Source organism: Atractosteus spatula, chromosome 5, assembly GCF_055471065.1.
Source record: "Atractosteus spatula isolate fAtrSpa1 chromosome 5, fAtrSpa1.hap1, whole genome shotgun sequence".
Lineage (NCBI taxonomy): Eukaryota > Metazoa > Chordata > Actinopteri > Semionotiformes > Lepisosteidae > Atractosteus > Atractosteus spatula.
The window spans coordinates 14,035,915-14,050,838 of record NC_142710.1 but is presented as its reverse complement, the minus strand read 5'-3'; the positions used below and the strand labels follow the sequence as shown (position 1 = coordinate 14,050,838).

General features: G+C 45.5%; 2 protein-coding genes and 1 long non-coding RNA gene across 3 annotated transcripts; 2 read left to right on the top strand and 1 right to left on the bottom strand.

Annotated features, from left to right (window-relative positions):
• Positions 1 to 262: 262 nt before the first annotated feature.
• Positions 263 to 9,606, top strand: LOC148834246 (butyrophilin subfamily 1 member A1-like). Its single transcript, XM_088916941.1, has 8 exons — positions 263 to 392; positions 2,195 to 2,344; positions 2,719 to 3,066; positions 4,449 to 4,730; positions 5,177 to 5,284; positions 5,547 to 5,564; positions 5,886 to 5,912; positions 6,780 to 9,606. Exons 2-8 carry the CDS (start codon positions 2,272 to 2,274, stop codon positions 7,283 to 7,285), a joined length of 1,362 nt encoding a protein of 453 aa, XP_088773067.1. The 5' UTR covers positions 263 to 392; positions 2,195 to 2,271; the 3' UTR covers positions 7,286 to 9,606.
• LOC148834244 (avidin-like) lies at positions 9,387 to 13,085 on the bottom strand. Its single transcript, XM_088916973.1, has 4 exons — positions 12,662 to 13,085; positions 10,812 to 11,028; positions 10,233 to 10,353; positions 9,387 to 9,530 (listed from the first exon to the last, which is right to left on the bottom strand). The coding sequence occupies exons 1-4, from the start codon at positions 12,752 to 12,754 to the stop codon at positions 9,497 to 9,499; spliced, it is 465 nt and encodes a 154-aa protein (XP_088773099.1). The 5' UTR covers positions 12,755 to 13,085; the 3' UTR covers positions 9,387 to 9,496.
• Positions 11,599 to 12,912, top strand: LOC148834245 (uncharacterized). Its single transcript, XR_016091088.1, has 2 exons — positions 11,599 to 12,073; positions 12,126 to 12,912. It is a non-coding gene; the product is annotated as an uncharacterized LOC148834245 (long non-coding RNA).
• Positions 13,086 to 14,924: the final 1,839 nt, after the last annotated feature.

Here is a 14,924-nt window from a genome sequence, read left to right as displayed (position 1 = left end):
TATGTCCGGCACACCCGCACAAAATAATTCGTTGCTAAAACCGTCTGTCAGGCTCCTTTCGGAAAAGGAAATCGGCCATCTCGTAGTTTACAGTCACGGTTAGCGAGGCTCAAGTGTCAACACTGCTGACAACTGACAGATTTAATGTGAGCTCTGGGCGGCTACCATTGAATAAATATACAGCATTTAACTCGCTGGCGAGTTGCGTGCCGGGGACCCGACTGAAAACAAAGTACTCCTGTCAGAAGCTGACGGAGCGCAGCCGGGTCTCTGACGTCACGCAAGCTTCCTCGCAGAACTGCGCAGTGTTCAGAGTAAGCGGTTCTTGTACTTTCTGAACAAAGTCGGACAAAGACCCAGCTATGGAGATTGGGGCTTATTAAAGGGCAGTGGTAAGTGATAAATATACTGTGCCACACGTTTACAGCTTGTGAGTGCCGTTTTGTAGATTTTCACTTTTTAAAAAAAAAGATTAAGTAAAAGTGAAAGCAGCTACAGCTCAGGGCTGTTTGTTTTTTTAGGATGTCGTTACTATAGATCTCTGGAGTTTCCCCTGTAGGCCCCATTCTAAACTCAACATTTTTAACATTAAAACGCAGATTAAACTCGATCAAAGCACCGACGTTAGATGACAAAATCGGACTCGGGCTTGACTTAATTCACTTTCCTTGCTTGTTTTGTTTAAACGAGTTAACGCCTGAAATGGGGATGTTATTTTTTCTATATAGTAGTTACTGTATTGACCGAGTTGGGAAATGTAGGTTTTTTCTTCTTTGAGAAGAATTATTGAAGCATTAGTGAATTTCTCACGATTATAAATTGAGGTGACATACAAATGTACTGTATGTAAAGGGGTCCAGAATACACTGTCATTAGCAGAGCTGTAGAAAAATATTTATACAGTGCCCTCTGTCCTAACTGGAGGGTCTCACCCTGACGTCTCACAAGCACCAGAGATATCGGCTTCAGCAGCATTGCTGGGCAACTTGTCCCACATTCCCACCACCCTACGTGTAAAGTAGTGCTCTCTGTTTTAGATGCACTTCCCTGTAGATAGATAGATAATACTTTATTAATCCCGTAGGGAAATTGATGAAGTTTCCACTTGTCCTCTAAGTTTGTGAGACAGATATCGCCCAGTTATCCAACTTAAAAGATTACTAAACTTAACAAGTGGGTTATGACTGGGAATTGTCAGGGCACATTTGTCACGACCATTCAAGGTTGACCTCTGGAATCTGGGGTCAGCGGTGTAGCCACTGGGAAAATCCGAGATGTCTTTATGGACTGGTGTGGGCCATTGTTCTGGCCTGTTGGTGTTTTGGTTATACAGTAATAACAGATTCACAGGGAAATATGTCAGCACAGGATTACCAAGGCAGCTGTAGCCTGTTTAAAATGACACGGATAGTGTTTATAAAATATGGCACAACCCAGGTGGAAATGAACACTTTTCTGTTCATTAAGATGCAGAGACCACTTAAAAAGTAGTTATGACCATTTAAACAGATTATTAGTACAGATAACAAAAGGATTCTCACATATCAGATCCTGTGGTAGCATTTTCATGACTTGTCATTGAGACAGTGTTTACATCCAGTCCAGGGCGTCTGACTCTCTCCCATAACCCTCTGTTCTCAACCAGCCCAGGGCAAAGCTTAAAGTTTCAAACCCTCAGAGGGTTGCCCTCAGTCCAGCCCCTCATGGCACCCCACTTCTCACAGGTCACCCCCTGACTCTCAGCAGCCAGGTTACACCTCTGATTTAATATTGATTCTTTCAACTTGGTGCTCTCGGATCAAGAGCCGTATCAGTCGCTGGTCCCAGGAGAGCTCATGAACTCCAGGACTGTCTGATGCATATCAGGGTTTCTCTAGGAGAAACCCTTCAGCCTGTACCTTCTGTGTGATGTTGTCACTGAACATATAATCCGTATTTAATCTCACTTTCACGTTTTTGAAATGCTGTGACTACAGTGCTGTGCTGTTTTCTCTGGTGGTATTCTGACCATTCAGGCAACATTTCTGCAGTTAAAATCCAACCACACCTGATGCATGGATATCTGTTTCGGTGAATGAAATCTGATCAGACTCGGAGAGTTTGTTTCTGTGATGGTGAAGTCGGATCAACCGTACAACGTACATTTCAGGGATGACGAAGTCCGCCAGCTCAGTGTCTCTTTTTGTTTTTCCAGGGATAATGTCTGACCAATTGGAGCGTGTGTTTCGTGGATGATGATGCAAGACCAGTCAGACTCTCTTTCTCTCAGACATGGAATCTCACAAATCAGAAATGCTGTTTGTGCTTCTGCTGTTTCTTCACCAGGCCTGTCTCTCATTATCAGGTACAGTGAGGGCAGACGTATTCCTATATTTCATGAAATGATCATTCACTAGGAAAGCAAAGGACTTGCGCTCAGCTCTTACCTCCAAATTTTACTCTAGTGAGGTACAGTACTCTGGACACTGATCTCCTGGCCGCCGATTAAGAGGAGTGTCAGTGGAGGGTTAAAGGTCAGGGATGGCTCCCAGCAGCTGGAATTCCCGGAGAGCTGGGTCCCAGGGTTGGGATAGGCTCTGTCTCTCCCAGGACCCTGAATTGGATGAAGCCGCTAGCAAGACAGATGAATTGCATTCTGCCAGTAGCCAGCCCTTAGTGTGTTTGCCTGTTTAGCGGGGTTGCGTGACTCCAGCCAGCTGTGTGTTCTTGCTCTTTCAGAGCCCTTTCAGGTCGTGGTTCCAGCTGCCCCTGTTGTCGCCGCCGCGGGCGAAGACACGGTCCTGCCCTGTTCCCTCTCGCCAGGCATCAGCGCCAAGGACCTGGAGGTCAGGTGGTTTCGAGAGGATCGAAAGGCCATGGTCTGCTTGTACCAGTACCGCAGGTACAATGTGAACATCCAGGACCCCTCCTACAGGGGAAGAGCCGAGCTGTTCCCGGAGGAGCTCGGCCGGGGCAACGTGTCCCTGAGACTGCGGGATGTGAGGCGCTCCGATCACGGACACTACAAGTGCATGGTGCTGTCGCCGCACTACCACACCGACGCGGACGTCCAGCTGGCTTTTACCAGTGAGTTTTCCGTCCTCGCTGGGGAAGATCGTGCACCGTCCATACAGTTCCCCTGTAATGCTCCCTCTTAGCAGGCAGAAGCTACTAGTTTATGCTGCCTGCTGTGCATGGGTTAGCATCAGTGATGAGGGGGCTCCCACAATATAGAATCTGTCCAGTAGCTGTATCCCCCTGCAGCTCACAGCTGGCAGCTCCTGAACTCAGCAGGCGTGAGCCTGGTCAGTACCTGAAGGGGAGACTCCTGGGAAAGCTGAGGTTGCTGCTGGAAGAGGTGTTAGTGGGGCCTGTAGAGGGCGCTCACCCTGCAGTCTGTGTGGGTCCTAGTGACCCAGGATAGCAATGGGGACACTATACTGTAAAAAGGTGCCGTCCTTCTGATGAGACATAGAACTGAGGTCCTGACATTCTGTGGTCATTAAAAATCCCAGGGTGTTGAGCTGGTGTGTGTGAGTAGACTGAAGCATCATCCAGGTGGGGCTGCACACTGGTGGTGGAGGGGATCCCCATTACCTGTAAAGAGCTTTAAATGCCGTGTCCAGATAAGAGCCATATAAGTGTATGGAACTAATTATTAGAAGAGCTCAGACGTGCTGCCTTAGCTAACAGGAACTACAAGTCCCATAAACCCACTGGGCGACTTCCTGATGGTATCTGTTACGAACCTTTAAACTGCCTGGCCATGGCGATATCCTGCAGGTCCCATCTGTCACTGGCAGCTGGTCTTTATTGGAATTGAATTGGAAAATACTGTGGGAGCGTTTCCATATATTTATCCACAGCCTGGCACTGAACAGGAGTACTGCAAACAATAGCAGCAAGCTAACTCTCAGCCTCATGCGTCTAACTCTCCTTTTTTTAAAAAAAAACATTTACATACACGACAACGCCTTTAAACACGACGTAACATTTCTAACATTACAGTTACATTATCTCGCAACAAACGGACACTAGTCACCTAATGGTTTTAAAAGCACAGTTTCTCTTTGCAGGTAGAGGTACAGTATATTTTGAAATAAACTATTCCAACTTGCAGTGGATGCAAAATGTCCCCAGTTCCAACTTTATACTTTGCCTATAACCCTGTTATCAATCATTTTTCAGGTTCTTTTACATGATGCAAAATGTTTCGCAGCTTCAGAAGATGTTCAGCAGAATTTGTTTCGAGCCTAAGGACACTCTTCGTTCTGAAAGTTTCTAAGACCCACTGCTGAATTCCATCAATTCATTTCAAACTCTTTCATTAGATTACGGTCATCTAGCCATTCATTAGTATAGATTTATTTCATGAAGGCCACACATCCAGGTGGCATAACGTCTCCTTTGCAAAATAAGGTCTTCTCGTCGTCAGTCCTTTAAAATCTCCTGTTGTGACGAACCCACAGCCCTGGGCTCCCAGCCCTCAGTGTCTCTCCACTCCCCTGGAGGAGGTCAGACCCAGCTGCTGTGCAGAGCAGAGGGCTGGTTCCCTGCACCTGCAGTGATCTGGACAGACAGGGATGGACATGATGTGACCTCACTGTCCAGCACCACAGTGGAGAAGGACAGTCAGGGGCTCCTCAGTGTCAGCAGCTTCATCCCAATCCAGCAGGAGTCCAACATCTTCTCCTGTCTGGTCAAAAGTGCTCTTCCTGAACCAGACTGGGAATCACAGATCCACATACCCAGTAAGTACTAGTACTAGTGAGTATGTATGGATATATATGTACAGTATATTCTTTCTTGACTGGTTTCATGATTTCCTTCTGACCTTGACCTGTTTATAATAATTATTTTTCAATACACTGACCAGTAATAATGAGATCTCTTCTACAATTGTTTTGTCCCACCAGGCAGTATGGTGGCCATTAGGTCAGTGCGGCTGCCTCCCAGCTCTTTGGTCCTGGGGGGTTCAGTTCTAGATTTATCTGCCTTCTGTGTGGAGTTTGCATGTTATCTGTAGTGGTCTGTTTTTTGCCAAGCACTCGAGTCTCCTCCTACCTCTCCACATCATGCAGGCCGCTTGGCAACTTCAAATTCACAATTTCAAGTTTTCAAACTTAGATAAGAGGAGGTGTGAAATCTGGGAACTATCTGATTTCCTGTGGGATTATATTCCTTTGCTGTTTTCCAGGAGACTTTTTCTCTGGGCCCTCTGGATGGATGGTGGCTCTCTGTGTAGCAGCAGCTGTGACTGTAGCAGCGTCAGCACTTCTGGTGATCCAGTGGAGGAGAATGGACAGTATGTGCTCATTATAGATGTGTGTCTGATTGTCTGTGTTTCTACTCTTTCTTACAGAGGAAAGACTCTGGGAATCTGGATTAGTGTGATTTTTTTAAAGCCAGTGTCAGTGCAGGAGTCTGTATCAGTTACTGACTCCACTGTTTCTTACAGAGGAGAGACACTGAGGAAATCGGAATGGCATTAAATTAGTGTGACTATAGAAGAGTATCGTTTGCAGGAGTCTGTATCAGTTTTGCTGACTCTTTTTGTTTCTTTACAGGGCAAGAGAGACAATATGGTGAGTAAACACAGTGTTTTTCTGGACACAGTCTGCATGTGGGATCTAATTGCTTTATTTATGAAAGCACAATGAAACAGTGAAACATTTCCAGGATCATCTTATTCCCACTGTGTGTCTGTGACTAACAGTGTCTGTATCTCTGTGTTTCAGAGTGTGTCTGTGACTAACAGTGTCTGTATATCTGTGTTCCAGTGTGTTTCTGTGATTAACAGTGTCTGTATCTCTGTGTTCCAGTGTGTGTCTGTGATTAACAGTGTCTATATCTCTGTGTTCCAGTGTGTGTCTGTGATTAACAGTGTCTGTATCTCTGTGTTTCAGAGTGGCAGTGGCTGTGCAGTGCTGGAGGTAGGTCTGTCTCCTACTTGTTGAAGAGGAAGATAAAATAAACACACTGATGCTGTAACACACAGGGGTTATTTTAGTCCTCTTGGGTCGGGGCTGTTGAGCACAGTTGAGCCCAGGATATCTCTTTAGTATGAAGTTGAAATCGCACATTGGCATTTGTACTGTGTAAACAGCAGTAGCTGTGGTACAGTCCTGTGTTTCTGTAAATCCCAACATGGGGATTTCATCTCCCACGGAGGATGGAAAGATCAATAGGCGCTTCAAGGTGGGAATATCCGTCTAAATCTAATGGCCAATAGGGAATTCTCTCCTAGTGGGGTAAACAGTGCAGAAAACTTTTCACCCAAGTGCCATGTGCTGTGGTCTCTGCTATTGAACTGTGATACAGGAGTCCCCTTCACAGTACAGGGCTGATATACAGGGTGTCTGTGCTTCTGCCCTGACAGACTCTCCTGTGGAATGAGTCAGTGATTTGTACGCTGTCCAGTTCTACATGGAAACTGTGATATTTCAGTGGAGGATGTTGCCTTGCCAGTGTCTGGGCCAGGCCACACTTTCCCCTCTTGTCCAGCAGACAAGGAGATTGCTGTTCACTGTTCACTCCCAGGAACTGTCAAAAGCAAAACAAAAAGGCACTATATAAACTAAAAGTCAGAATCCTTAAGAAAACGGTCATTAATGTGCTGTTTGTTTTATGCTTCATATGTGAAGCATCCTACAGTAATCCAGCTATTTACAGAAGAGAGGGTATTTTGCACACTTTTAGCTGGAGTTTCTCTCTGCCCTTATCTGAGAATAATACTTTATTTACTCGGGGTCTTTAATGACCTATCGTCTCTCCTGCTGTTGTCCATTTTCGTCCTGCAGTTAACGTGACCCTTGATCCTGATACAGCTCACCCTGAGCTCACCCTGTCCGAGGATGGGAAGAGGGTGAGACTAGGAGAGCCGAGGGATGTCCCTGACAATCGGGAGAGATTCGACTGCCGGCTCTGTGTCCGGGGCAGCGAGGGCTTCACCTCTGGAAGATGCTACTGGGAGGTAGAGGTGAACGGTGACTGGAGAATAGGAGTGACCAGAGAGTCAGCCAATGTTAGAAGCTGGGTCCAGTTTGTTCCCCGAGATGGGTACTGGTGCCTGGAGTCTTTCTCCTCTCAGCAGAGCGTGCGATCCAAGACAGTGGGGGTGTGTGTGGATATCGAGGAGAAGAAGGTCTCCTTTTACACAGTGGAGTCCAGGACTCACATCTTCACGTTCACCGACATGGAGTTCGGTCAGGGAGAGAAGATCTATCCTGTCTTCGGTACCTGGGATCGATCGAAAGACCTTGTGCTGCTGCCTCCTGTCCGCTGTGGAAATGAGGGACGTCATTGACTCATGAACACAGGCTGACTCGCTCACAGCTCTCCGTCTTACTTGGAAAGGATCAACAGAGTCACAGCATGTTGGACAAATGTGAGACTCTCTCCAGGCAGTATTTGTCACGATCGCTAACCCCTCCTTTTAAGGGCGCTCTGGCCCTTCCTCGTTCCCTCCCATTGTCTGCACCTGTTCCCTATTCCCGTTCCCCCTTAAAAGCCAGACGCGGACCTCACTCCTGGTTCCTCATTGATTTCCACATCATGAGAGCCCGGGGTCCTGCTGCGTCTGGCTCCGTTATGCTTTTAACTTTCTGTTCCTAGTTCCTGGTTCCCCTCGCCGGTTCCGACCCGGTTCCTGTTCCCCCCCCCTCAGGATGGATCGCCTGGCTATGGACTTCAGCCCTTGTTTCTGATTTCCCGTTTGGATTTCCTACATGGATTGTTCGCCTGGATTCACTTCCCCTGGACACCTGCACTGCATGGACACGCCCCCCGTCTCCAGCCCCTTTTCCTGCATGACCATTTTTCCCCTTGTGTCTTCACTATTCTGGATCGTGTCGTCCGCATAGGGCCCGGAAAGAACTGTTCGTGACAGTATTGGGATTTTATACTTTTGTTTCATATAATGGGGGGGGGTGTTCTGTATCTGCACTGATGTCTTGTCTTAAATGCTCACTTGGACTGTGAAAAATATGAACAATGATGGTATTATATAGTGTTAATATGATGTCAGTTATATTGATGACTGGCTGCTCTTTTTTATGGAAAGTAATAGTAGTGGGGGTGTTGACGCTAGAAACTGGTTTGTTGTTAATTACTTTTTTTTTTCTCTCTTTTTCTCCTCAATGTCTTGTTCAGCCCGTCGAGCTAGTCTCAGAGTCCTGTAGTGGGCCAGACCGGGCCGCAATATCAATTCGCAACAAGCGGGGTTGATTTCTGTTCAGACAAAGTGCGATGCTGGGGAGGGGCTGACCTCCTCTCTTGCTGGCTTGTTGCTATTTGTCCTGAAACGCCCTGCTGTCCTGCTTCAGTCGTGTGCTGATCCCGCTGATAAGGCAGGGATGACTAAGAGATGAGGGAAATGGTGGGGGTCTTTCCACAGCTCTGGAGAGGGGTGATGGGGCTGGAGACACCCCCTGTGTGGGGGGTAGGAGGGGGGGGTCCCTATTTTCCCGATAGGGTTGTGACCAGGCTGCTGAGCCTTGACGCTCGGTCTTATTGTTCTAGACTAGCGCAGAGATTCTGACCAGGGCAGGGTGTGGCCATTGGTATTTGTGGTGGGCAGTGGAGGCTGGTGGTCAGGCAGTGACCGCTGGAGTACCTCCTGCTGGTTGGGGACATGCAGGGCAGGAGATCAGGGGTCTGACTGCTGTTTTGATGCAGGGGGACACGGCAGGGCAGCCCCACTGTAGACGGGCACACTGTAGATGGACAGACTGGTGTCCCTGGCCTCTTCAGTGCTGACTGAGATGCGGACTGGGATTCCTGGATTCTCTGTCGGCAGCTCCCTCTGTCTACCTGCGCTGACGATGTGGTGGTCCTTGTGGGAGGAGAGAACGATGCTCAACAGCTCTGGGAGGTGTTGCGACACTTGCAGGCTGGGGGATCTGGTTTAGAAGCTGTGATCTAGGTTGTTAAGTAGCTGCACCAGCTAACTCAGCCCTGATGAGAGTAAACTGGTACTGCACAGGTCTCCCATCTCCAGCAGTAGGCGTTACAATTACTTCCTTAAAGAAGCAGCCACTCCTGTCTGGCCTGGAGTATAAGATCAGCTCAGCTAATCATTACAGGAGTGTTCAGCACCCTATAGCATTGTCTAAAGCATAGCAGCTTATCTATAATTATTCAAGTATAATAACAACAATGATCGTAACCCAGGTCCTACTAGACACAACATTTCAGCAGCAGACGTTCCTACATGATTAAGGGTAAATGGGTTGTGAAATTGATGCCCAAAGCCTGGATATGAAATACTTCCCTCTCTCCAGTGAACTCTTTAGGTCCAATCCTTTTTTGCATTGTAGAGATAAATTTGATTTCTTTGACTTAGTTGTCTTAAATATTTTTTCCTCCTGGTGATTTAGAAAGTGAAATAATGGCCACCGCACACCGTCTAATGAGAAAATGCTTTATTGTGGAGCCATGACTCATTCTCTAGGTGAGGTGACAACATACAGACACAATTAGAGATGACTGTACCCTTCTTGTTTTCTTCTGAAGTCTCTCAGTTTAGACGGGTAAACACATTTGTGCCGACCCTGTGAATGAAAAATACCAAAAAGTATGTTAACGCGATGTTTGTCATTAGAGTTATCAGTAAATGTTTTCATTTACATTCTTGTTTTAGAAATCTTTCTATAACATTTACACAGTACTTAAGTAGCCTACTGAAAAGTCTCTGAATGTGGAAAATATTGTTGCCCTGCCAGTAGGGGGCACTGCAGGATAGAGGCCCTGGCTCAGGACTCATTAGCTCTGCCCTGTCCTGGAGGGTTGGTATCCAGTCCTTATCCAGTCTCTCTTCTTTCATGATTGAGAAATATCTGCAGGCATTACACTGTAACTTGACTCTTAATGAGAACAATCAACTCATTATGGGCTAAATTGGGCCAACATGCAGGTTTCTCCTGGCTCTCTGGGCTCTGTGTTCCAAGAAATCTTAAAGACGGGTCCTCCAGGCCCAGGAATGGAGAGCCTGGCATTACCTGAAAGCTGATGGATTCCTCAAGGCCACCCTCTTGAGCCAATTGGCCTGAGTGTAGAGAGACTGGACAGCTAGAGCAGACTGAACTGTACGAAGAGATGCTCACACTGTACAGGTGTACTGTATACTCCCTGCACCTGTAGTGTCCCAGCTTGTCCTGGACACTGAGTACTTATGACTCAGTGCATGATGGGAGCAAGGCTACTGAGCATTACACTGCGCCCCCTTCCCCAGAATGAACACGCAGTGAACTTGCCTGGTCTGGGACCAGTTGTCCGCCTCTGTGGCCGCTGAGCCCCTGAGCAGCCATGTCGTCTGAAGGCGTTCAGAGCCATCCTTCTGGATGAAGCACTGCCCGACGAAGGAGGTCACAGAGTCTGCACAAAAACAGCACAGGCTATGAGAAAGGGAACCTTCCATCATCTCAACACTTTCATTTTTAATGGGATGTGCATTTCCTACAGTCATCAGGTTCGCCCACTACTTTGGTGCTTGTGAATGAAACGTCTCCACAATGGGGCGGGGCTTAGCCTGCAGCTCCGCCCCCTCCTCTGCTGCAAGAACACACAGCTGTCTGACTGCGCTCCTGGAGAGCTGCTGCCCGCTGGCTGGATTTACACTGCAGACCCCAGCTGAGTGACGGTGTATGAATGGCCAGAGGAGGGCAGCAGAACCCTTCTTGAGATAACATAACCTCTGTAGTGGAATATTAAGGTATGAAAATGTGAGCAAGGAAATCTTGTTTCGTTATAGAAAGAATATGTAGGAAAACAGGTAGGAGCGGGTAACTGAAAGTTTGAAATAGGAAAACAGCTGGAGAAAAAGGTTCCCCTACCTGAAAAAGTCCAGCTGACCAGGAACCCAAACACTCTTTGTTGAGCACTGGCAGTGAACATGTTCAGGTTTCCCGTGAGTGGTGACTGCTTGATGACCAGGTTGCTGTTGGCGGTCACCGCGGTGATGTAGGTGCCAGTGAAAAAGCCATTTTTATCCAAAGGACTGAAGGTCATGTTGGAGCCCAGCTCATTCTTCCATTTTCCTTCTAGATTGCACTGAAATTACATTCGAAATGGGATTACAGGGATTGTTCGTCAGGATAATGCTCTGTTTCACCATTGACATCTTCTTATAGAAGAAATTGAAAAGGCAAACAGAATGGTGGGGTTTAAATCAAGGGGTGAATAAACTGTATAATTCATTAGTAAGGCCTCATTAGAATATCAAGTACAATTTTAGTCACCATGCTATATTAAAGATGTTGCAGCTCTGAAATCAGTGCAGAGAAGAGAAAGCAGATACATTTTGGGGCTATAGGGAGTGTCCCACTGACAGGCTGAAGGAACTAAGTCTCTTTAGTCTGAAGGGGGTGTCGTACACTGACAGTCTGAAGGAACCGAGTCTCTTTAGTCTGAAGGCAGTGTCCTACACTGACAGTCTAAAGGAACTGAGTCTCTTTAGTCTGAAGGGGGTGTCGTACACTGACAGTCTGAAGGAACTGAGTCTCTTTAGTCTGAAGGTGGTGTTGTACACTGACAGTCTGAAGGAACTGAGTCTCTTTAGTCTGAAGGTGGTGTTGTACACTGACAGTCTGAAGGAACCGAGTCTCTTTAGTCTGAAGGCAGTGTCCTATACTGACAGTCTGAAGGAATTGAGTCTCTTTAGTCTGAAGGGGGTGTCGTACACTGACAGTCTGAAGGAACCGAGTCTCTTTAGTCTGAAGGCAGTGTCCTACACTGACAGTCTAAAGGAACTGAGTCTCTTTAGTCTGAAGGGGGTGTCGTACACTGACAGTCTGAAGGAACTGAGTCTCTTTAGTCTGAAGGTGGTGTTGTACACTGACAGTCTGAAGGAACTGAGTCTCTTTAGTCTGAAGGTGGTGTTGTACACTGACAGTCTGAAGGAACCGAGTCTCTTTAGTCTGAAGGCAGTGTCCTACACTGACAGTCTAAAGGAACTGAGTCTCTTTAGTCTGAAGGGGGTGTCGTACACTGACAGTCTGAAGGAACTGAGTCTCTTTAGTCTGAAGGGGGTGTCGTACACTGACAGTCTGAAGGAACTGAGTCTCTTTAGTCTGAAGGTGGTGTTGTACACTGACAGGCTGAAGGAACCGAGTCTCTTTAGTCTGAATGGAATTGTCCTACACTGACAGACAGAAGGAAGTGAATCTTTGAAGATTTTGAACTGTATTCAAAGAAATCATCAGTGTCACACCAGCAGTTTTTTTTCAGAATGAACACTAACATATGAACCAGAAAGTTCAGGGAAATGCATTTAAAACTTAGAACAGGGGCACTTCATTACACAAAGGCTGTGTAAAGTAGTGCAACAATGACAATATTATCACTTTAACAATGAAACTTCATTATCATTCGGCCAATATAAAGAAATGCTGTTATAATGTCATGGTGAAGCATTTGTAATACCAGAAAGTTTCTATAAAAAAACTCACCAGGAGCCATCTTTGCCGTGATTGTGGAAATAAAATGAAAATATACATCTTGTTAGCAAGAAAATCATGTCAGGTCTTTTAGCCAAACGATTACATTTGGAAAGACACAAAACTGTTACTGACCTTGTGGGGTTACTGTCCCCAGTGTGATCAAATACTGTGTTGCTCGGTCTCTACTAAAGGACTTGAGGACAGTTCACAAGGCACAGGGTTCGAATTGCAGACGAGCAGCTTACCTTGCTGTTGACAAGGCACTCGTACCCTCCGATCCAAGAGATCAGCGTGAGAGAGAGGAGGACCGTTCCCAGTCTCGTGTTGGAAGAGGACATGTTGTGGAGGATTGGGGCGTCTCCGCTGTGTCTCCTGTCTGCAGTAGCCTGTTCTGTCAGAGCAGCGAGAGTCGGGACAATTTGCGCTCACTTATAACTGCTCCGTGCTGTCGGTTCATAAATCATCACCGCCCTCTTTAGTCAATAAAATTATTAATTCACCCTTCATATCTTCAATTACAACTTCCTCAAGAGCTGATCACGCCTTCAGTGCTTTCAGGTGAAAAGGCACATCAAGTCCTCACTTACACAATGAAAATCAGATCAGGAATATATCTAATTTGTTATGCACCCAGTGTTATTTAACAGAAACCTATCCAGATGTGCATTTTTTCAATTCAAGACAATATTGCCAAGAGTCACACTCCAGGTGTAATAATATTAAGCATATGAAGCCCTATTCCTGTGTAATTAGAGTCAGTAATACAATAACAAGACTGTTGGCAATTGCTGAAGATCACAGTCCCAAGCACTGTAAATTCCAATTTGTCTCTTGGTCAGAAATCATCATGATGGCAAATTCATCTTTATTTCAAAATCCAGAGTTTGCTTTCCAAAGTATTTGGTATTTCTTAGGGATACTTTTACAGCCCAATCCATCCAGAAGCCATTTCCACCTGAAAGTATGTCCCCTTAAACATCTTGCATTATCTTGTAAAGTATAGACCGTGTGGGGCCGGTTTAGGGCTTGAACCATGTTTTTAATTTCTCTTACTCGTTACACACACTAAAAAGACATATTCAAAACAAAAACAGAAAAAGCAACAAACACTTTTTATTTCTCAATAACCTTCAAACGAGTTTTTCATGTTGTAGCACATGAAAAGATGCAGTGTTTTCCAAGATTTTCCAAGGATCTTCCAACCTTCCCAGAATGTAAAAATTGTGCAGATCATAATGGCCTGTCATACACTAGCTTTAGGAGCAAATTTTATTAATCTCTTATATTTTAGATTGCATAAACATCATTTTTCAATACATTTTTTTCCTTGTAGTTTACTATTTTATCCAAAAGGTGACCTTTTCAGAAAGGATTAAGGTGTCCAGAATGTATCCATGATAAGCATGCATAACAAATACTCCATTTCATATTCACACAACTTTCAGACTCTCTCTTTCTGTAAAACGTCTTGTTAAGTATTTCCATTAATACAAGTACTCAGGTTACTTAGTACTAAGGTTTTCTTAGCCTTTAAAATTAAACCTCTCCCTTTCAATGTAATCTCCCGTAAATATTAGTTCTTTTGATCGTTTCATGATAATCAGGCTACCAGACTCCCAGTCTCCACAGCCAGTTTCACTTCTTATGTTCACTACACCTATCAAAGAGCTGGCTAAAAGGGCCTCACCTCCTTTTTTTGATACTTTGAAAAAAATCAGGCTGACAGGAAGACAATTAAATTCCGTAAACGAATCAAACCACTAGAGAGATTATCTGAATTTTCAAGTTGCTGACGGTAGGTTTGTCAATAACAAGATTGAACATGTGCCACGAGTGCATCAAAAAGAAAAAAATAACGAGGCTTTATTTCCAATTTATCTTTCTAAAGCACAGTAACAGATCCCCATATGACTGCTGGAACAGGTCGAGCTGGGAGTACAGTAGGGTCCAAGCGTGCACCAGGTGCACACACTGGACAGAAGCGGAGCTGCTTATATTCCCCGTCTTCTTCACCTTTCCTGGGGGTCTGAGGCTGGGGGTCTTCAGGCTCCCTGTGCACCAATACTACTACAGCCTATATAACGTATCTTGCAAATCTTGATCAATCTTTCTCAGGTATCCTTAACAGTAGACTTAACTTGTAAGGTGAAGTATTGTCCCTTTTTACAGGCTATAAAGTTTTAGGTTGTACGCTAGAGGTCAGAGATCAGGGATGCAAAGGAACACGTAAAGGTTTATTCCCTGCTGAAAAGAGAAGACAAGAAATACAACATTTAGGCTGTGGAGGCTTCTTCGTGTGTGAAGATTAAGACCCAACGAAGTCTCCACAGCCATAATGTTGTGTTTCTTGTCTTGGCATTTTCAATTTATTTCTTATGTTGCCTTCCCAAAATTCCCGGGTATTCCAAAAATATCTTGATCATGCACGATGTACTGCGAAACACTGATGGTGTTGTTAAAGACAGTAAAACGATACTCTTTTCAGCTCATGTTCTCTCAAAACTAATG

Coding starts and splice junctions, on each gene's coding strand:
- LOC148834244 (XM_088916973.1), bottom strand. CDS start 12,754: ATGTCCTCTTCCAACACGAGACTGGGAACGGTCCTCCTCTCTCTCACG. Junction 10,354..10,811: donor GGTCAGCTGGACTTTTTCAG/GTAGGGGAACCT, acceptor GTTTTTGTGCAG/ACTCTGTGACCTCCTTCGTC. Junction 9,531..10,232: donor GACAACTGGTCCCAGACCAG/GCAAGTTCACTG, acceptor TTTCATTCACAG/GGTCGGCACAAATGTGTTTA.
- LOC148834246 (XM_088916941.1), top strand. CDS start 2,272: ATGGAATCTCACAAATCAGAAATGCTGTTTGTGCTTCTGCTGTTTCTT. Junction 3,067..4,448: donor CGTCCAGCTGGCTTTTACCA/GTGAGTTTTCCG, acceptor ACGAACCCACAG/CCCTGGGCTCCCAGCCCTCA. Junction 4,731..5,176: donor ATCACAGATCCACATACCCA/GTAAGTACTAGT, acceptor GCTGTTTTCCAG/GAGACTTTTTCTCTGGGCCC.